This window comes from Anser cygnoides, chromosome 8 (assembly GCF_040182565.1).
Source record: "Anser cygnoides isolate HZ-2024a breed goose chromosome 8, Taihu_goose_T2T_genome, whole genome shotgun sequence".
Taxonomy (NCBI): domain Eukaryota; kingdom Metazoa; phylum Chordata; class Aves; order Anseriformes; family Anatidae; genus Anser; species Anser cygnoides.
In genome coordinates this window covers 3,848,179-3,870,923 of record NC_089880.1, presented here as the reverse complement: position 1 = coordinate 3,870,923, position 22,745 = coordinate 3,848,179, and the positions used below count along the sequence as shown (strand labels likewise).

At 38.7% G+C, this 22,745-nt stretch overlaps 1 protein-coding gene across 5 annotated transcripts in view; it reads left to right on the top strand.

Moving 5' to 3' along the window:
* The window catches only part of PLPPR5 (phospholipid phosphatase related 5), a 97,798-nt gene that overhangs the window by 20,344 nt on the left and 54,709 nt on the right, over nucleotides 1-22,745 (top strand). For 3 of the 5 annotated variants that reach the window (XM_067001937.1, XM_048067232.2, XM_048067235.2), the window contains 2 exons: nucleotides 18,830-18,962; nucleotides 21,303-21,553. In XM_067001937.1, coding sequence (XP_066858038.1) covers nucleotides 18,830-18,962; nucleotides 21,303-21,553 — 384 coding nt within the window. Of the gene's footprint in view, nucleotides 1-378; nucleotides 427-18,829; nucleotides 18,963-21,302; nucleotides 21,554-22,745 lie in introns of all 5 variants that reach the window. The other 2 variants (XM_067001939.1, XM_067001938.1) reach the window with 1 other exon arrangement.

Sequence of the window (22,745 nt, the reverse complement as noted above, 5' to 3'; positions counted from 1 at the left end):
TCTGTTAGTTGACCATTTTATTTATCTGTTTTCTTGGTCTTTTTAATCCTCAAATTCTGTTGAGATTTTAAAGTGATTTTTGTTGGTAGTATTTTTCTGTTGCGCGTGGCACTTGTACTTTTAATTATATTTCTTCTGTTTGGCTTAGGACATTTTATACAGTGTGTCGGATATTTATGATGAGCATCTCTTCTTCCTAATGTGTGTCAGCAAAACGGATTGGTAGTTTCCATTCATTTCCCGGGTGTTAGATGATTACGTCAGAGAAATCTCCAAGACATTTTGGCTTGGCAGTCTTGTAATTAGCCTTGGTAAATACCTAATAATGGAATTTAGCGATGGTTTACTGTTCTTCCTCTCCCTGTTCCACTTCCTCAGGCAAATGAGATGCATCGGTTGGTCACGGCATGGAAAGTCACATTGCAGGTGACTTTTGCACCTTTTATTTTATTTTATAAAATGTAGACTTTGGCCTTGGGGAGGTCTCCTGACTTCAATAGCACGAAATCTAATCATTAACATTATTAAATAAAGGAAAAAAAATTCAGGCTACAGGCAAAATTCTGTTCTGACTCTCCAAGGGCAATCCTCCCATGCTTCGTGTTTCCATGGGATAGCTCTTGCTCAATCAGGCAAGGTATAAAAATTGGCTTTCATTGAAAGAAGCAGTGAAGGTGATACTTCTTCACCAAAGCTACTTGTATGCTTTTAGCGGTAGTGAAACTCCCTTCCCAAGATTACACAGGGGTGAATTAGATTCTGTTCTATTCATTTCTATCTAATCTATGGAGGTTTGAACATATGTGCTCTGTGTATTTTTTTCCTATAATTGAAACATGAAAACAAATGCGACAAAGATGTTCTTCTGTTTGTAAGGATGCAAAGACAAACCTATGGAAAAATGTATTTATACAAATGAAAATATACTCGTGTTTGCAAAATCACTGTTGTTGTGGAAAATAGTTTATTAAATACTATGATTTGTGGGAGTGTTTCTCCAAATTTTCCTCTTTCATTCCGTTGTTCTGACATAATGCTATGTTAGTCCAAAGCTTCTATCTAGCTGTACCATTTTGTGTAATATTTATTTATTACTTTCTGTTAGCTTGGCATGTGGAGTTAAATGCTCTTTCGGGTGCTTTGAAATAGAGTATCAGAAAGTCTTTATCTTGATGTTCAGGGTAACTAACTTTTTATTGAATTGGGGCTTGTCAAATTGGAGACAGGATATGCTTCAAGGTAACCCAGGTTCCCTTAGTATGACTCAATGATGGGCTCCTTTGCATTGAATTTTATTCAGGTTGCTCTAGAATGAGAATAATTGGATTTTCCAAGTGACTGTCCTCTTCCCACATACCTGCTGTTCAAAAACTGAAAAAAATAAAGTGCCAGTAGCAGGATCCATCTTGGTAAGCATCTCATCAGTAATGGGTGTCTTACTGCTGTGAGGCTGGCACACAGCTGCTCATCCAAAACTCCTGTGCCACAACTGAGCTACAGTAGCAGACTTGTCCAGCCATGCAGTCAAGTGTCCACACACAGGGCAAAAACATGCACGTGCTGAGACGTAAGTAATGAGCTGGGTCATTTGGCAGGGATGTATCTGCAAGCACAACGCTAATCCTGAAAATTTTCAGGTTAATCTTTCAAATGGTGCTGCCTAGTAACATGCTCCTGCAGCATTGCTGCCACACTTCCATTCTTGAGTCCATCCGCTTGGCCTTCATTTCTGCCCCCTGTCATCCCAGGGTAGATGCAGCTGGTTGTCAGTCATAGATCTGCAGGATTTTGAGCAGGCAAATGGAGTCCTTGCACAGTAGCAGAGATTGCTTGCTGAACTGTAATGCTTGACTTGCAGGTGCTTTGCTACAGGGAAGTGAAACTGGGGCTAAAGGAAAGGAGTTTCATGCTCTGCACTTGGGGCTTACAGAATTTGTATATCTATAGTCTTTTGTCTAATATTTCAAATATCCCTTGGGTCATGTAGTAGCTAGAGAGAAGATAACTTGTTGAGCTATTCACTTCAATAGTAATCAATTTATTGTCCACGACTGCTTGAAGTCCCTATAACTTCATAGGTATAACAGCAACTGTAGAAAGCCTGTAGAGAGATCCAGCAGTCGTCCTGCGGGATGAAAAGAGCTTCTTCCTCTCCCTCTTTCCAGATGGTTTCCAATCTTTTAAGCAGGATACATTACATCATTGGTTTTCAATCTGTGTTCTGTGATGGATTATCTCTGAGCGGTATATGCATCTGTTAAATCTGTAGCTATGAGTTCTTCCACTGGAGAATTTTGAGGGCCTGAATGTTTTTGTTGTTGCTGTTGTTGTTTTTTAGGCTGAAAATAAAAGCAGCTTGTCATGTAACAAAACATATGCTCCATTCCAATGCTAGGCTATTATTTGTGGAAGGTCTCCTAAGTCCTACCTTCAGGCATAGCTAAAGTAGTGCCTTGAGTGAGTGGATGTGTTTACATCAGCAGTCTTAGGCAGACTAACAGTAAAATGTTCTGCAAAATGGAGAAGGGGTTGAAATTGCTATCAGAAGAATGTAAAAGCCCTAAGTAGGAGATTCCATGGTGGAAGACAGACTCCCACAGAGGCAGTACTCGCCATGCGCTCAGGTCCTCCCATTTGTCTTTGTGGCTCAGGTTGAGAGAGGAGTGCTGTCTGAGCATTCCTGTGCTTTTACTATCTGCGGCAGTGATAGCTGGAATTCTCAATACTTTTTTTCTTTTAAATCAAATGTGAGGGTAATGAGCAATGTGCTCTTTATTTGAGTCTACTCAAATATTCGATAAGAAAGAAGTGGTAGCTGAGAGCTCAGTGCTATTTAAGCCATTTCCCAAAGTGCCACTTTTTGCTCAGTAGGCTGGTTGCTTTTTTAGACTTCTTATGACAGATGTAGCTTGGGAAATATACGTCAGTGTAATCCTTTTGCTTCCAGTTAGAAATGATTTGTAAAACTGCTTCAGAATCTAGAGAGTGATCAGGTCTGCATTACTTCTTTCTGATAGATCTTACTAATTTTTACCTCTCTAAAATACTATTATCTGTGCTCAAGGATTCTGTCAATGGCTACATACACTAATATGCATCACATAAAATGGAAAAAATATTTAAATAAATGATTGGTGTAAAACTCAATGTATAGGACCTATGATGTATGCTGACTGGTTTATAAAAGCCAGGAGGAGATAATGACACATTTTCATTAAGATATGTAAACAGTTTTATTATGCTAATGATGTTTGTTTTTATTTCCAAGTAACAAACAGATGATTATAGCACTTATTCATAAAATATACACTTTTATGTGCTTAGATGAATTCCTAGCATATTCATATATTCTCTGTAAACCAATTAGAGAATGATTTGTTTTAGCATAATCCTCTTAATAACATCATGGAAAAAAATATCTGCAATACAGGCAAAGTACTGTATTGTATTTTTTTAAGTAGACTGGATGAATCTTTAAATTGGCACATCCCAAGCAAGGAATGAATGTAAAGAAATCAGACGTTCAACCTTCACATTAGCTTTAGTCAGTATTTTTTTTCCTGACTGAACATTTGAGGAAGGAATTTTGAAGCATGGCAAAAAAAGACAGAAGTGAGAAATGTCACATATTGAATTTACTGTATCCTGATGCTTTAAGAAAAAACAAGATAATTCTGTGAATAATGAGAAAGAGAAGCTTCCTTTTGAAGAATCAGCACAGATTTCATGTCTCTCTTCTTCAGTGTCTTTGCTGATCTCTTGGTAGATCCAGGCCTGAGCAGCTCAAGACTGTAGTTGAAGGATGTGCAAAGACCTGAAGGAGATGCGCTGCTTGTTTCCAGCATGTAGATAGGGCTGATATGATTGGGCTTGTGTCTGTTTTCCTCTTCCTTTTTGAACCTGCTAGTTCCTATTTTCCTTCTTGCACCTATGATTCCATGTGCTGTGGCATCAGGGACTGATCTGATTTTGTCAGACTGCGTTTTCAAAATGTTCTTGTCAGAGTAGCCTTTAGTTAAGCTGTAGAGTTCACTTTGAAATTACTTTACTCTGATATAACTTAGTGTTGTACATGAAAAAGGATGCTGGCTTGGGATCCATGGCTGGGACATCAAAACATTCTGTTATCTGTTTGTTATAACTTAAGGGAAAAACACAACTTAAAGTTCTGAAAAAGAAATATTTCTGGAAGCGTCCTCTGGGAATTTGCTGTGCCAGGAATCTGAATTTCCTTCATACCTGAGAACTTCAAATGCTTTTCATTCCTGACCTCAGGAAAAAAAAAAGCAACACCTTCACAAATGTTTTTTCCATCTATTTTAGGCTGAAATTTTCTGCTTCTTGGCTGATACCAAGTTACTTTAGCTTCTGTGGACACTTTGATACTATTGGAAAAAAACAAAGCATGGGGGCAGAATAAAAGAATTTTCTCCTGTTCTACTTCTTGAAGTACAAGTGGTTTCTGTGCATCCTGAAGGAAACTAAGCTGTTTTGTCACTTCTGCCAGAAAGAAATCATGAAAACTTGATAGATAAATAATGCAGGGATGCACAGTTGTCAGCAGCTCTGTGTTACAGGGCAAAAAAAAAATCTAAGAATATGTAGTGAGGTATTCAAGTGTTCATTTTTATATGCATCTTCTAGAGCAAAGTAAAGGAACATCCAGCCTCATATAAATTGGGTACACCAATTTTGTCCTCTGCAATCAAATAGAAAGGGTTTTCCTTGTGTGAGGTACTGTCTTCTGCCTCTTGATATGTAACCTGTGTCAGTAGTCCTGGAATATCTTTGGTTAGCGAGAATTTATTTGTGTGTCCTTCTCTTGCTGGCACATTTGACAGCTGTGAAGACTTTATGTGAAGAAGTGATTGCCAGAATACTTTGTTTACTCTGTGATCAAGTTGTTCCTGAAGGGCCCTTTTGTTCTCTGTCATCATAATTCTCATTCAACCTGTGTGCACAAGTTCAACCTTTTTTGTTTGGTAGTCTTCTTCCTTCATTTTCACATTATTATTATTGCTGCTTTTATTTTTAATGTGCAAAAGTTGGGGACTTAAGAAAACCACTTTTTTGGAAGGGAGGAAGGCTGGCAGAAGATGTTGATGCTGAGAGGCTATTTATATCGTGTTCTCCCTTTGTGAAGGGATAATTGCATTGCAACTTTACTTAAGAATAAAAAATAAATCACACTGTTAAGGTCTGCAGTAACTTTGTGTACCAGATGTCAGTATTGGCCTTTTGGGGCACATAGCAAGACAAATACATGGTTTGATAGTCTGATGCTGTTTTTATCCCAGCATATGACCACTAATCCAACAGAGCTGTAACCAGGAGAAACAATAAAAGATTCAGAACCATTGTGTGTTTTTTTCCACAGTCCTTCTTTATCTGTCTGTCTTCCTCTTGTGCTGTGATGGCTTACATGAACAGTGCCTGCAGAAGTAATGTTTGTACTTCCAATTGAATTTATAATTTCTGCTGTGTTTGCTATGCACACAGCTTACAAACACTAACAATCTCAGGTCCATATGTTTCATCCCTGGATGGACTCTGGATGTAAAGTGGCAAGCAGATGTGAACAAGGCGGACAGGGTTCTGTTTGCAACAGCTGAATGCCTGCTTGTCCTATAAATGATGCACTTATGTTTAAGTGAGAAAATGTTAATCCAACTGATCCTGCACCATACGATTGGGGAATTTGTATGCATTGTTTATAATCTGAAATAGTAGGCTTGAAGTAATAATCAGTTGCTACACCAAGCAGTTCTTGCTCAGTGTACATCATACAGGATTGAAGAGATTGGTGTCCATATGATGCAAAATAAATGACCAGCAAAGTAGAAACGTAAGTAGCTTTAGTTGTGTTTTTCAGCCTTAATCACTGTGATTTTTTTTAAAAAACAAAACAAATAAAAAAAAAAAACCTCTACAATGTTCTTGCAGCTTCTCTCAGGTACATTGAAGTGCTTCATGGCCTTGGTTTCATCATGAAAAGGTTCTTATTTAGCTAAGGTGTTGTACCGTGTAGATTATAAGTAAATAGCCGAGCTGAGGTGGATATACCACATCTCCAGTACTCAGAAAACATCCCGTGGCGTGCTGTTTTAATGATGAATATCCTTTCTGAATATACTAGTCTTAATACTCATGTACATACTCAGTACAACAAACCTGCAGTTGAAGAAGTAGAAAGGCAAAACAGCATTTTCTACCTCTGATCAGCAGCAGCCTTGTTTTGTTCGGATCACTTCACCTGGCCTGCAGGTGTGAATATAATTATATATAATGTAAAGCATTAAGAAAACTGCGGAAGAAAAATTACTGGATATAATAATGTATTTCAAAGATCTACTTGTAATCTAGTAATGTTTTTCAGTACCTCTTCAAAATTGAATCTTGATCCTGGATGCTAGTTCCTGGTTAGGAGGCACCAAAAATCTAAAAAACAAACAAACAATCCCTTGGTTAAACTCTAGTGAAAAATCAGTAAGCTGTGAATTCAACTTCTACTTATCATTCTGGACAACATACAGTGTTACCTATAATTTTGCATGTATTTTACTAATGTATCATAGTTACCCAGTATATTATATCATTATATTATATATTAATATTATATATAATAATTATATGGTACTCAATTAATATGTTATACATATTTATTAATGTACAATTAATTATAAATGCAATATGAATGCGTTCTAAAGGTTTTCATCTTATGGATAGCATTTTTTCCTTCTCTACAAATATTACTTGTTGCCTGTCAACTATGTAGAGTCAAGGAGTATGTCTGAAAGCATTCATTGCTAAACTAGAGTATTTCTGGGGGAGAAAAAAAATAAAACTAGTAAGAACAGAAGTCAGCCCAACAGTATGCTGTTTTGATTCTTTTTTTTTTTTCTTCTCTATATAACGTAACATTTTAAACCATTGGTTGTTTTAAGCTGGTATTTTTCATGCTGTCTCTAAAGGGATTTGAGTCTTTTTTTTTTTGTCATTCAATCTCTGAATAATATTATGATAATTTTATTTGGTCACTTTGTAGTTTGTTTCTTTGTAAATCAAGAATTAAGTACACAAATCAGTAAGTGGAACTCGGCTTCACAGGGATTTCTGTGACCTGTCCATACCAATTTAGGGCTCAGACATGACTGAATTAATTCTGCTTAAAGATTTGTTAATTATGGGTCAGCTGAGCTGCAGTAACCAACCGCGTGCCAACCTGCAGCCTAGGGGGAGGATGAGGTGAAGTATTTTAGTTTGATCTGCTTTAATTAAGACCAGCCAATACATACTGCCTGTTTGGATGTTACAGGGCAGGCGTGTGGATTGTCTGTTAATGTGGCTCTGCTGACAAGTGGGGGTGCCTGTGGTCGAACTGCTGCTGGCTGGTGTCTGACTGCGCAGTCAGGCAGTTATAGCACATGCTAGTGGTTTGATTGTATTTACATAGTTTGAGCTTAGTGTTCAGAGCCTCTCCACATCACACTTTCTGCTTCTCCTGCTCCTATGGTGGGTGTTCTTGGACCCGTCTGGTGTATCTGGGCTCTGCTATGAGGCTGCTCTCAAGGCTGTGGCTGTTGCGTGTTCAACAGGCATGAGTCTGAGCATCTGAGAGGCCCAAGGGAGGAGGCAGGAGCTGGGGCTGCATTGTGTGCCACAGGTACGCTTGTGTGAGTGATGCTGAGGATAGCCTAGCCAATACGGTCCTCCTTGCCAAGTGCTCATGCTCAGCTGATGTCAGCATTTCAGTTACTCACAGGGACTCTTTCCAGAACATTTAGCAAAGGCAGAAGAGATCTATCTGTAGGCAGACTGACCTTGGGGTATGTAAGTAGTCTGTGGACATTTGCAGCTGGCAGATTGAATGTCCAGAGCTGGGCTGTGAGCTGTGTCAGGCTTTGACTTGTTAGAAGGATCTGGCCACCCAAGCATGATGTAGATTAAGACTTTACTGCCTTTCTGTCAAGTGGCAATTGTCAAACTAGGCTTCTCTGTAAAGCACTTCAAGATTTATGCATGGAAAGAATTACATGAGAGCTAGGTATGTACTAATTGTTAATTAAATATCTTGGTATTCAGTGCTACCTAGAATAGTAGGGCTTTCCTGAGATGGAACAATATATGTGAATGAGCATGGTGCTGATAGAATCTTTTTATGGAGCCATTGATTGAATTGCAGTTTTACTAGGTATTTCTTTTGTTTATGAATTCAGTTGTGATGGCTGTGTGATTTCTACAGTGGAAGAAATCATAAAACAGAGTCTATTTCTGAAAAAAAAAAGATATATATATATATTTTAAGTATGTGAGTGTGCATGCACAACATGCAGTCAGAAAATGATCAGATTTAGGTGGTTGGTTTATATCCATAATTTAATTTACATTTTTAATCTAGAATGCCAATAGGAAAAAAAAAATCCTGAAAGAATTCCATTCACCACACCAGAATAACTAAGAAGGTTGTTCTGTTACTGAACAGGTGATAGCACCTTTCAACACAGCATGCTTTGAACTGTTTCTAGCGAAAGCTTAAATTTCTCAAATAATGAGAGATTATATCCAACACTGATTAAAAACACAATATATGTAAATACATTTACATAACAACTATGTATTTTATCAAATACTCCTTTATTGTCTTCACAGAGAAGACAAATGCCAGCTCTTACAAAGCCTGCCTTGAAGAAAGTAGTGTCAAAACTTCGCAAGATCTAAAATTGTTAAATAGATTCATTCATCCTTAAAACACTTCTCTTACCACTTGAGCTTTTTTTGGAGATATCTGATAAAGCCAGCAACATGTTTAGTATTATTTTAGAGTTCTATGCAAAGGAGTTGATCCTTGTTAAGGTAAACCAATATGCACTATTTTATGAGTGGAAGGAAATACAGGCACATATTGACGAAGAGTAGCTGGGCTTTTTTTTTTTCCTTTTTTTTTTGGCTTATAGACTTTGCAGTTAGATTTCAGAATACCATTGCATGCCTAAAAGAGCTGTTTTTATACTCTGCTGTCTTCACAGCAAAGTATACAATCCCCCCTCTGTCTTGTAGGCATTTCCTGTACTAGGAATTTTTTGCTAAAATTTCCCACTCTTGCTGCTCCTGTTTCAGCTCATTGGCTGCTGTGCTAATGAGGGCACTTGGGACTTCCTCCTAATTCAAGCACTGCATTGTGTAAACTCCTAAACAGGGTCAGACAACATAGTGTTGCCAGCTGCACATCTGCAGCCATCTGGATTTGTGGCAAAAGCACTAAAATAGACATTGTGTAGCAGAGGTGAAAGAGCGATGAGAGTGGTGCAAATCGTATTTGCACAAAACTGTAAAGTAAATGCCCCATATTTGATCTGCAGTATATACAGAATCATTATTGAGATGTGGCTTTTACATTAATACGTATCAAATAAAGACAAATGGGATATGCTCTGTGAAGAAGCTTGCTGCCTCATTCCCTACAATTGCACTGTTACACGAAGAGATAAATAATCATTAAAGCCTCTGATACTCATAAACAGTTCTCTGCTCCCATTTCTGTGTCTTCATTAAGATTCGGTTTCTAATAAACATTGCTTGAATATATCCATTTATTACAATAACAATCTTAAGGAGAAATAATTGCACACGGTCAAATTACAGCTTTCAAGACTGAAGACAGAGGGTCAGGTGAATGGTCAGGATTGTTTTCAGTTTGTGCTTATTAGTTGTTTGGGGGGTGCCTAGATGAGGGATTTCTCTTTTCCTTTATGATCCTTTCTCACTCATCAGCATCTCTAGTGTCCTTTCCTGTGTGTCTCTTGAAGTCAGTTCAGGTTTGGAACTGTTTCGTTCGTTTGGACTGCATGTCATGGAATGGTCAATACAAGGTGTGGTCCCTATTTTGCTTTGAAAGCTTTTGTTTCTTCATTTGTGTGTTGGCTTTCATGGGCACTAGAAATACGGGTTTGCTTACTAGGTAGTTTTACTGCTGTTTCTATGCTGAATGTAAGTATTTTGTACAAGTGATGTGAGAGCTCAGAATGAAGTCACAGTTCTAGATAAATGCTTTGCATGCAATGGTTTTTAAAGTGTTTTAAACTCGTTTTTAATGCCACCTGGATCCTTTGCTGTAATTGCAGTGTGAAGACTGTGAAGTACTATTTAATAAGGGTGACTTTAAGGTAATATGCTTACGAGTGAGCATTACAGTTTTGGATTTTACTTTCTAATTTGCCTGACTTGTTAAAACTTTCCCAAACAAGTAGCACTGCTCCCTTCTAAAATTGGTAGGGCTTCCTGGTTTTATTTTAATATCTTCTTGGGATGAGATTCATAGTTGAAATTGATCTTCCCATTTTGTCTGCAGTATTGCTTTTTTTTTTCTACAGTGCCATTGATTTTAACAACTAATCCAGACCCTGTTAAATTTAGTAGGGATGTTACCTTCAATTTTTAACTAGAAAAAGGTAATGACCTTAATGTGGTTGTTTGGCTTAAAATAATTGTAGAGGAAGAGAAGCTAATACAGAGGTCATTATAACTGGAGTGGAGTTAGTTACATTCTTTCAAAGAAAGCTATTTTATTGCAAAACTAGTTTTTAATAAAAATGTATAAAATTGTTTTATTGAGCTATTTACGTAAATTTATCATTATAGATCAAATAGCAATGGACCGTAATAAACCAAAGTCAAGAACAATTACAGGTGTAGATTTTGCATACATATATTTTACCACAGTAAGCCAAAACGCATTTTTTGTGGAGTTTCAGGTATTAATCATATGTGCAGCCTGTTTTTTCCATAGTTACATTAGAACACCCAGGTGCTTATACTGATAGGGTATTTGGCCCTTTGGTTTCAGCTGTATGATGAATATGGCATTTCAGTGGAAGTGGACTTCCTTGAACTGATCTCAGGAATAATGTCTGCATAATCTAGCTTGCCTTGAGTAGAAGTGAGATAGAAGCAGGACGATATGAAAAGCAGGAAATTCAGATAGTGTCCTTCCTCCGAGGCTCTGAGAACAGTTGGCTCCAGTCATATACTGACTGTAAAACCACTAGTCTGTGACCAGAATCTTTAAGAGATGCCTTTTACATGGTTGGTTTTTATTGAAACAGGGATGAAAGACCATTTATTTTGAATTTTGCAATTGAATGTTGATCTTGAATAGGAAAATGGAGTTGTGTGGATTACCTAGGGTTTAAAGCGTGAAGTTACATAGCTGTTGGAAGTGATTGTTGGTACGGATAACATTACCACTGGTATTGTGCTCATCAAGGAATAATGCTTTCAACATGTAAAGAAGGGTTAAGAAACAAATCTCTCTCAACAGACAGAAAAAAATAATATTGCTTGCTTGGATAGCCAAGAAAGTACAAAGGGGTTTTCCAAGGCCAGGCCATAAGGAGACACAGTCTTTTTCACGTTTAGCACTTGAAGTCAAATGGAAGACCTAATTGATACAACTGGGTGCAGGCTTGAAAATCATGTTGCAGTGATGCTGTATGGAATTCATCTTCTAATAAGGAAGATAAATGATAGGGTTTTGAACATGCTTGTTCTTCCTTTGCAAATATTATGGTATTTTAAAGGTTGAAGCTGAGCACCTGAAAAAAAGGTGCTGAAAATTTTGATGTAAAGTTGCTTTTCAAATTCGCTAATGACATAATTACATTAACAGCAACTTTTTTTGAGTATCACTGATAGATCCAGAGAGTAAAATTAAGTGCTCTTTGATCAGATTAAAACCCATCTTCCTAACTAGGTCTATTTGTTGAGGGAAGTATAGAGCTTGGAAACTTTGGATAATGGCATCTTCAATTTTTTTTTGGCGAAAAGAAAATGAGAAGAATTTAACACTTACATGAATTTCTCATTTAGATAACTTATCTGGTGTATTTCAGCCTGAAATAATCTTACTTTTTGGAATATGAATTGATTTTTTTTATGCGCTTTTAGAAGGCAGATTTGAATTGATTCTTTCCTCTCCCCGTCACCATTTTCAGATCAAATTAACTAGTTTTTCTTAGATGATGGGAATTTTCTCTAAGCTAACATTTCTTGCTTTTGGATATTATTTTTTTAAATTAGAAAAGCTTTGTTACATGGGAAAAAACAATTCTCACCTAAGTCTTTTACCTACTACCTTACTACTAGGAAGGTGTTCATCAAGAAAACTTCTCAGTAATGTGGAACTGTGCCAGCAGTTGGATAGTTAGGAGCCAAGTGCCAGACAGTTCTTTGGCCCCCAAACAGCCATGTTAGCATTACTTAGCTTGCTTTCCTTGTGCCCTAGCCATTTCTAATCCTCTGAAGAACTACAGTACAGAGCAGCCGGGTACCGTTCGTGTCTCAGTGGTACAAAACATTCAGGAGACATGAGTAGGGGATGGGGGGCCAGTGCTTCCCCCTGGAAGTGCCTGCTCACCCCTCTGCAGAGCATCAGGTACTGGACAAGCTGTCACGCCATGGCTTGCCCTCTGCAGTGGTGGCACAAGGCCATTTTAACTGCACTCAGAATAGCAGGGGCCCAGTGACTACTTCTCAAAATGATCTTTTACATAAGCAAACTTTGCTCAGGCATTGTGTGTAGGATTCCAGCACTGGTGACGGTGCTGCCATGCAGACGCTGCCTGTCAGATGACGCAGGCAAACTCTAGAGGAGAAGAGATTTACACATATGATCAACTGCTCAGTTAGGAAAAGAAAGAAGGGAAGGGGAGGGAGAAGGCTTTATAGACACTGTACTTAAACATTTCATTTTTATTGTTATATGATAATAAAATGAAAAAGGAGAGACACTGAGAAGTGAGTGACAAAGCTGGCAAGGTCTCTGTGGTTTCGTGCTCCCAGGGTTACCTTGAAGCTCGCCAGTTATAACTGTTTGGTTAATATGTGCCTCTCGCTTTCATACAGCATTAACATCATTATGAAATGAGCAACATATACCATTGTTACATGCTGACTGTATGCAATGTATCACAGAGCAGTAAAGGATATCTATCCTTTCAGAATTAACATTACTGTTTCATGGCATATAGCCATACTGCAAAGAAATCATTAAATAATATTTCACAATTAAACATATAACCTTATACTGATATTTTTCTTTTGTAAATGGCCATGAATACCAAGAACTGTATTAAAATTTTGATTTTTTTTAAAGAGTACATTGTTTAAAAACAAAATTTACCAGAAAAAGACTTACTGCCCTCCCTTCTTTTCTTGAGAAAGTAATTTTTTTTGCTATACTTTCTCCTATATCTTCAGAAGTTGCTATGCAGTATGGTGCTATATCTTTATGCTGAATGCAAGAGGGATATTTTCTATTTAATCAATAGCAGACAGATTTATCTAAGATTTATTTTTTCATTTTCTTCAAAACTCCTGGTCATTTTTTACTATAGAAAATGTGCTCCTGTGGAAATCAACCCAGGCATTTGCTGTCAGTTTAAGCAAGCAAGAAGCAACGAGAACAAGAAAAACACAAAGAAAATGGTCTCTAGGGAAAGCTCTGCATAATGAACTTGAAATTGCTACTGCTGGAAATACCGTTTCTGCTTTTCCTGCCAGGGCTGTTACCTCACACAGCAATTTTAGCTTAAAGCAGGGAGTGGAGTTTATCTACAGCATCACTGAAGACCAAGGTTTATGCTGCTAGATTTTCCAAACTCTAGAGACCACTATGCTCCATGGCATGTTGATGGCATTTTTAAAGGGAAAATAGGCCAGGCATAGCCACGGGCTTGCTCAATGGTGAGAAGAAAAGATAATGAACAGGAACAACAAATCCTATGGAAGCCACATTTTTAAAAGAAATGTGCCCCACATTTTTCAAGTGGGGAAACTTGTAAGTGAAATTAATGGGGAGGCAATGCAACTTAAATGATAACAATTTGCTTGGAGATACAGAGGTAATTGCCAAGATTTTAGTTCAGATTCCCAGCTTCCCTTCTGCCTGTGAAAGTAGTACAAGGAGGTTCATTTTAGACTAAAAGGCAGAGCTGTAGGCTGAATGAGATCTCCCTTACCATGTTATGTCTTGCATATGGTCTCACAGAAGCCTTGGTTAGGGTTTGAATCTTGCCTAAAAGAGAGAAATACAATGAATGAAAAGGAGACATGAGACAAGAAATTACAGTGCACAGCATTATCCACAGTTCTTCTCAACTCAAAAGCTTCAGAACACAGATGAATATTTAGTGGTCTTTTTAATGCAATAACTGCTTTTCAGTGTTACTCATCCATCTGAGCAGTTGCTGTAGCTACAGCATAACCCAGAGAATTGGCAGAAAGGGAACCGTGTATTCTGCCACGTTCCCTGGCCCATATGAAATATTTCATGAATGTTTGTATATCCAAAAGCAGATGTTAGCAGGAAAGGCCTATGAACATGTACACACAAATCCATTTCCTAAACCCAAATGCAGATGGTCATTATTATCAACCTTAGGTTTCAGAACTTTCTTGTTTAAATACATGAATGTACGCTCAGATATCTTGTCACCAAATGCGTATTTAATCCTAACTTGAATCCTGGAGTTTTATAGAAAGTTACGTCATATATGAAAGGGTAGTCCATACAATAAACCTCATGAGTGGTTTAGTACTCTAGAAGTGCTGATTCAAGGTCATAAATTTGCATAGGTGCTGGCTGTTAAAAATCTTACATGACTCTGGGGAAAGCTTTTTTAATGGAGTCAGTTTACTGGAAAATCAACAAGGTCAGAGCTGCTCTAGTTCTAATATTTGGAATGAGTCAGGTTTGACATTTCAAGTTGAGAAAACTCTGAATGTAGAACCAAGTTAAGAATATACTGGAAGGATGTTTTGGAGAAGGGCAAATTAGATTTTTAAACTGACATGCAGTGCTAAAACTAGGAACAGTTTGCCTGGATTCAGAAAAATGACTAATACAGGAAAAATCTGAACTTATTTGGGAGGAAGAAATCAGCGTAGGGAATGTGTGCAAAACCTTTAAACATCCGGTGCAGTAAACAAGGATAGGGACAGGTATTTTGTGTCCTGAACTAAATATATTGCTAGTACAAAGCCACCATGGGGGAAAAAAACAACCAACAACAACAACAACAAAAACAGCTAGTAAGTTAATCAGGAGCTAAGAGGTGAAAGAAGAAGAAATATTAATTTTAGATCTCAGATCTCACTCCTCCTAAGCTGAGTTCCTGTCTGTTGAAAGGGTTGTCACATTGCAGAAAGGGTATGATTGCCATGGAGATGATTAGAACTTTTCCTATGATTTAGATTTTGCTGTTAAGTCTATGGTTAGTTCTTCTTATCTTTTCTTTTTATGGACGCATGGAAAATCTGAATGCTTAGTTACAAAGCGTGTATTAATACTAAATTCAGGTGATTTTTTTTTATCTCAGGTCATTTTTTAATCTCAGGTGATTTTTTTGTGTTCTTTCTATTACACGTCATACTGTGAAGCAAGACTAAAGGTATTCTCGGCAGTATCACAGGGAAGCTGTAGTAGAACAGGGAGCTGATTGCTGTATGTTAGAGCTTAGGCCAGTGCCCATAGGATAGTACTTCTTGTCTTGCTGTTTTTCGTAACAGCTATGTACATTGCATTTTTATCTAAGGACTGGGAAAACTATATATTTATGTTCTTTAGAAAGCCTGTACTTTGTACTGTTACTGTTCAGGTGAAAATTGTTCTTTGTACTTCAGTACTATAGCTCTGTGTCAAAAGGTTTTCTCAGCCTTTGGGAAGGATCTTCTTTGCTTTTAACAACTGTTAAAATATCTGTGAGCTAAGAATTTTAATATATGTTACTCTTCATAAAAACTGTAGTGATCTACAACAATATGCACCTGTCAGACAGAAGAAGGTAAAAGATACCTCCAATATCCTCACTTTTTTATTTCACTGCAAATTACATTTCTGTACCTGAATTTGTATAGCTCTGTCCAAAAGGTTGTTGACAGAGCTTTCAGATTCTCCATAGCATTCCTCACTGTCAGTTTTGGAGTATTCCAGAAACTCTTTGCCCTGAGACTCGTTGAAGAAATGCACAAGTTATTCTCTTGTCCTAAATGACATTTATTGACTTGTTGCAGCTCACATATGGAGTGCAAAGGGCAGTACTAGTCCCTGTGATAGAGGAGATACAGAAATTATTTCCTCCTGGAATATGCCAGGCATACAAATCACAGTAAAGGGCAAAAGGGAGATGGCTGTTCCTTTCCTCTACCCTTTAGAGCTGACTATTGCCAGTGGTGTCAGAGAGAAGGGTGAAGGGTTGCACCGGGTCTCCTGGGACTTACTGTGTTTGGAGAAGATTTTCCTTCCATTTCTGAAACATCAATAGGCTGATTACTGAGATGAGCTGTGCTTGTGGAGAAGGCTGGAGGAAGGGAGAACAGCTTATTTGAGCTGCCAGTACAGAAAAACACAGAATCTATATTTATTGCCAAATTCCAGAAGGATTCTATCAAAGTAAAGCCACAGAAGCACAGAAGTGAGTGCCTGTTGTGCTCAGTGGTATATCCCACCCAGATTGCTTCTGAGCGTAGTGCACTAGGCCTGCTATAGCAAATATTTTATCATTGCTTAATTCTGCCCTGTTCTGACCCTTGCACCTCTAAGAGCATTTTTGTTCAGCTAAGAACTTGAATACGGATCCCTGCTATTCTTGGAGTGGTGGGTTTTCTTCATCCACGTCACCATCAAAGATGGGAAATGTAATAAAAGGAAATTGTTGCTAGCAGCAAGGAACCAGATACAGCTGATGAAGACAAGTTGTTGGAAGTGACCATCTCTTTTTGTATAACTGAATGAGCAGTTATTCCATTTGCTGACCCCAGCTTCTCTGCAAACCAGAAGGAAAGAACCCTTGGTTATGATCAGCAGATTTAGAGAGACTGCTCAGAGCAGGAGAGTTGACCATGCTGGCTTCCCTTTTTCTGGATTCTGCTTTTTCCTAGAGTTTGGAAATCTGCAATAATTTCACTAAAATTTATTGGGTTTGGTGGAAAAAAAAGAAAATGAATTAAATGGGAATGTTCAGATTGCCTAGTCCCTGATGTGTCAAGGGAGTTGCTGTGACTCAACATAAAAATCTTAGTGTTTCAATTCTCATCTTTATTAATCATATTAGAATTGTTTTTTGGTTTTTTGTTTTGTTTTTCTCATGAGAGCTGTAGGAGTCATTGGGCTGAATTCTTGTTATCATTGTCACAATTTTGATGAACTTGGATTGAAGATTGAGTTACATTTCATAAGTGTACTGATCATTTATTAATTATAGGTGAAAGAACTGTACTTCAGTATGCAGAAGATTTTCTTGCATCAAAGTAGAGAGTGGATACTTGTTAGTTCAGGTACTCACATTTCTGTTTCATCTAAAAAGGCTACAAGGATCTGAAGCCAGAGTAAAGTAATAGAAGATGGCTTTTTCTCTGACAAACTGAATTTTGCTTGTTAAACGCCACCACAAAGTTATTTTTATTTGTGCCACATTATTTATGAGAAGCCCTTTTCTCCTTTTTGGGTCACAATTTAGCCAAAAGTCATCTGTGTATATTCAAGAATAACTAAGTAAGGTCATTAATTGCATTCTCCTGGTTGACAACAAACTGTGTGTATGAGCCATTTCCCACAGTTTTCTTTAAACTGTGTGTTTTTTTTTTTTAATATAAACAATGCTGTCTGTAGAACTCTTCATATCTATACTGATATATGAAAAAGTTATTAATTTTCTGTTGGGTCAACGGGTTAGAAAACCTAGGCAATTAATCTGATTTGACAACATTATTTCTTGTATTTGTGTAGCATTAATGCTTTAATTTTGCTGGTCTTCATTCCTGTTTAGCAGTGTGATGTACCTATCAGTAAACTTTAATGCTATTCACACAGAAGAGAGAAAGCACCTTTTCTTTAAGTCCCACAGTGAACCAAAGTTAGAATACAGTGGCCATCTCTACGCTTTTTGATCATACCTGTTCTACCTGCAGTAAAGCTTCAATATAAAGCTTAATAATAAAGCTTAATACACGCTTACGGTTTGTCCTTGGCTATTAAGGCTGAATACCATAATTGTCATAAGTAAATTAGGAGTCATGTTTTCCCGTACAGGTAAATACGTGTCTTAGAGGGGATATTTTACATTCACAATCTATATTTTTCTTATTTGTGAGTGTGTGAGAATTTTTAACCAATTATATTGTTCACGAGCTATAGACAAGAGAACTTGGTGTAACGAATACAAAACAGGCCATGCTTAATGTTAAAATATCCGTGGCGACACTTTGTTCAAGCTTAAGAAGCAAAGCTAAAGCCATGCTAGATAAACTTAGGTGGAAAAATATGGATCAAACCCTGTTAAGTATCTACTGGCAAACCAATTCTCCATTGTGAACTGGAGCTCTGTTGTGAATTTTTCTCTGCGGTGCAAAATCTGGAGCCCACCCATGTGAAGTGCTGAATGTTAGTGAAAGCCATGTCGGAACAGAAAGTGTTCAGCATCTTCCAGGATTGGCCCTTACTTTGGTCCCCATACTATGCGTTAGGAAGCTTGTTTTTCTTGAACTACTAGTTATTCTTTTTTCCCTCTTCCTGAAAACTAGGTTATGTTTTGTTGATTCCAAGTCCTGGTTATAGAAGTTCATTCTCTCTTAGTGCAGATAAAGTATAGCAAGCCATATGGCCTATTTTCCTCCTAAGAAGATTAATTTACAGAACTTAGATCACTTATGTTTCGTTTTGTGCTGGTTTGGTTTTGTTTCCTTAAGATGAGATTGCCATCTCTGTAATACTAGTATATTTTGTTTGCTGTAATCTGATGTACCATTTTTCTCCCCTTTTTCTCCTCCCCCTAAGATTATCGCTGGAGAAACTGCAGTGTTTTGTCTACAGTTAGCTACAAAGGATTTTGAAAACCAAGAAAAAACAATATTAACTGGAGACTGTTGTTATATAAATCCACTGGTGCGCAGAACCATCAGATTCCTTGGTATGAGCAAAATTAATGTTTCCATTTTCTGAATCAAGTATGTCTTAAATTTGACGTGGGGAAAATATTCAGATAAACAGTATTTCGTGTGTAGTCTTAACTTTGGTGCAATGGCTTCTTTCCTTTTGGGGAGCAAATTAAGTTTCTTGGAATTTTGGATTAAAAAACAGTTGCAGAAACAGCAGGAAGAATAGAAAAAATTGGGACCATGAGAGGCAAAAGACAACTGGTGAGCCCTGACTAGGGTGAAACGGAGAAGGGAAATATCCTTATGCCATATCTATGGTCAGTAGTTTCCTTTTGGTTACACACACATACAGCAGCCAAAGTTGAGGATGTTGGGATATAAATGTATGTCTGAAAGCAAGCCCCGTTAAGGTACTTTCCCAGCCTGGAGCATATATTATAAGCAACGATAGAGGACTGAATTAAATCCTTAGTCCGCTGAAGTCAGCTGTAACAACAAAACAAACAAAAAAACCCAACCCTCTCCCAACTTCAGTAAATACGAAATGTCATGCTTTCTACTTATTTCATTGGAATTGTATTTTGGGGAGGGAAGTACCACCACGAAGAATGTCTGTTGAATATTCCCAGATGCTGCTTTTGAATGCATGCAGGGATGTCATAGCAGGGCTCAGTCTGTCAGTTGTTTGCTTCTCCGTCCTGCTTGTATCTAAGAGAGGCAGCTGGAGCACGAAGCCCTGGGGCAGCTGATCCTCTGTGTGCCCCCGCCGCTGGGGGAGGAAGGGGGCGTACAGCTGTGTCTGTCTGCGCAGCGTTTGTGCGACAGCTGTGCCCACCTTCTGCAAGCACGATTGCTCACTGTCACACAGGAGTGCTGGAAGTCATTGAGGGTGAGACTGTCTTGCATAGATCCAGAAGGGGGGCGGGAGAGATGCGGAAGAGCTCTTCCTGCTCCAGTTGCTCTGTGCAGGGGCTGTGCAGTCAGTGTCAGCGCTTCCTTCCTGCTTGGTGGGCCCTCCTTGCTCACAGAAGCAAAAAACAAAGCTGGTGGGAGGGCAGGGATGAACAGCGGCCTTTGCACTGTGCCACCAGGCAAGGCATCACTACCCATTATGCTCACAGAAAGCAATGTGGCCACCTATTCTGGGGCAGTGCACATCCCCAGGGCTTGCTGAAAGAGCCCTCCTGTGCAGTGCCTGGGCACAATCCTTTGCTCACTAGTGTCTAGCTGCTCAGGGTGAAGTAATGCTAGTGTGACCTTGCTGACCAGCCAGAATCCCAGAAACCATGCTTGGTATTCCAGTTTTGCAGAGGAAAAAACCCTGACCTTTAAAAATGCACATGCTTCTGTGGCATCGTGTCTGCTGTGGTGTGCATCCATTAATGTCTTCATCCTCACGGTGCCCCAGGAAGCTGGGAATAGCCAGAACTCAAACTATATTCACAGGGAGTTGAAGTATGGGAAGGGCAAATTGATTTGCCTATGGAAATACAGGAAATCTGTAGCTCAGGTGGAATTTGAACACACATCTGCTGGCTTAATCTCCCAGTCAGAGTGCTGTGTTTGCATTTCTTTCCAGAGCTTGCTTTCTGCTTCCAAAAGGATAGAAAGAGACCTCAGAATAGGAGAAATCTGTTTTCTTTTAGATCATCAGATACATGCATTCCTTTCTAATGAACAAGAAGTACATATGCTTAATGCTTTGCTGATATGTCTGATTAAAAACATGCTTTAGCATAAGAAGCTCCTCAAATATATACATATTTAGCTCATTGTGTTGATATTATGATTAATATGCCATGCATAGAGTTGTACCCAGTAGCAGGCAGATGAAGACAACTCGTGCATGATAGTATTAAATTATTCAGTACTTCATCTTCCTTACAGCTGAGCGAGAAAAGAAAATGTCCAGTATGTGTTACATTTTTTTCAAGTTACCTCACCACTTAGAGCCTGACTTCTCTGGTTCTGAAACAGATTTTTGGGGTGAAGAATTTGCCTTTGTCACTTCTGTTTGGTGAACATAGGCAAAGGCTAGATGGCAGCATAGCTAGCTATGCTGAACAGGTGGAGACACATGGCTAGGGGGCTCAGGAAAGCAGGCTGTTTGTACGAGAGGTGAGCATACTCCCCTGAAGGATGGAGAGAGATTGGGTGTGTGGGTATGTCTCATCATCATTTCTGTGGTTGTGTAGGAAGTTATAATCTCCAACATCATCCAGGATCTTTAGGGTACAGTCTTGTCTATGTACACTTGGGAGTTGTTCATGTTCTTAAATGGAAGAAGCTGATTTGTTACTGCAATAAATATTATAATATGTTGTCCTGGAGTGAAATTGTCAGGATATTTAACTCTTTGTTTCCCTCTTTAGGAATTTACGCATTCGGACTGTTTGCTACGGACATCTTTGTAAACGCTGGACAAGTAGTAACAGGGAATCTTGCACCACATTTTCTTGCACTTTGTAAACCCAACTATACAGCACTTGGATGTAAACAGTATACACAATTCATCAGTAGTGCACAAGCCTGTACGGGAAACCCAGACCTTATCATGAAAGCCAGAAAGACATTCCCATCCAAAGAAGCAGCACTAAGCGTATATGCAGCTATGTATCTGGCTGTAAGTATATTGTGCTATTTAATGTCACTATAATTTTGAGAGTACGTGTCTCAAACTATTGGTGGGGGGAGGAATGGAGGGAAAATAAGACAACTACTGACTTTCGGTTTTCTGTATGTAAACCTTCTGTGTGTTACTGTGAAGCCTTTGAGAATTTGATTCATTGACTTCATTTTGAGAATTACAGATGTAGTGGTCCTCTGAGCCTTGAAAGCTAAGGAAGTGTCTAGGGCAATGCAGAGGGAGAATAAATTGGTTAGAATGGTTATTGGTGTAGGATAACCAGGTTCTTGGTTTACTTTTTCTCTGTTGCCAGAGAATCTGGGAAAAGGCTGTGTTGGGTGGTAAAGAAAAAAGGTTGGGATTATCTGTGACTGGTAGTAGTCCCTTTCTTTTGTCCCTTGTTTTATCTGAGTACAGATTAGTAGAATTGCACGTGGCTTTGGTGGGGTAAAGCAGACGAGTGGGTACATGCAAGTGTCTGATCTCACAAGTTTCCTGGATCTGTGCGTATCCGTAGGTACTAGAATTGATATTTATAGGTACCTCAGTGCTCAGGCTCTTATACTGCATTTAAGTAGGCTACAAGACAGTCCATCCTTTCTTCCCTCTCTCCTCTCTGACACAGGGGGTGATGAGCAGGGCTGGGACAAACTGCTGTTTACTGACTGGCATCAGAGCTGGTGCTGAAGCTATTCAGAAGTGCTGGGAGGCAGGTGAGAGGGCAGTAGTCATGAGTCTTGCTCAGATAACTCAGTGCAATGTTCCTTGGCTTAGTCTGGAGCGCATGTTGTTCCTTTCACAAGCAGAAGAGCATTTTCTTAGTTGACTCTCCCTGGGGCACCCCTGTGGAAATCTTCCACCTGACCTGGGCTTGCAATTGCATTCCTTTATAGCCCACTGGAAGGACCCAAAGCTTCCCTCGCAGTGTCAGTGGGGAGCAAGGCAGGCGTGTGCCTCGCTGGTCATGGCAACAGTCATCCCTTCTGTGCCCGATGTATTTCAGCAGTGGTCTGTATGGGGGTGCATGTACCTATATGTGTGCATATGTATATATATATACACACACATACATACACACATGTGTGAGTGTGTATTACTTTTGAGTGTGTATCACTTTTGAGCATATATATTTAATAAACTGCCTTAATTCTTGATTGATCTGGAAGCTGATACTTGTCAGCTGATACTC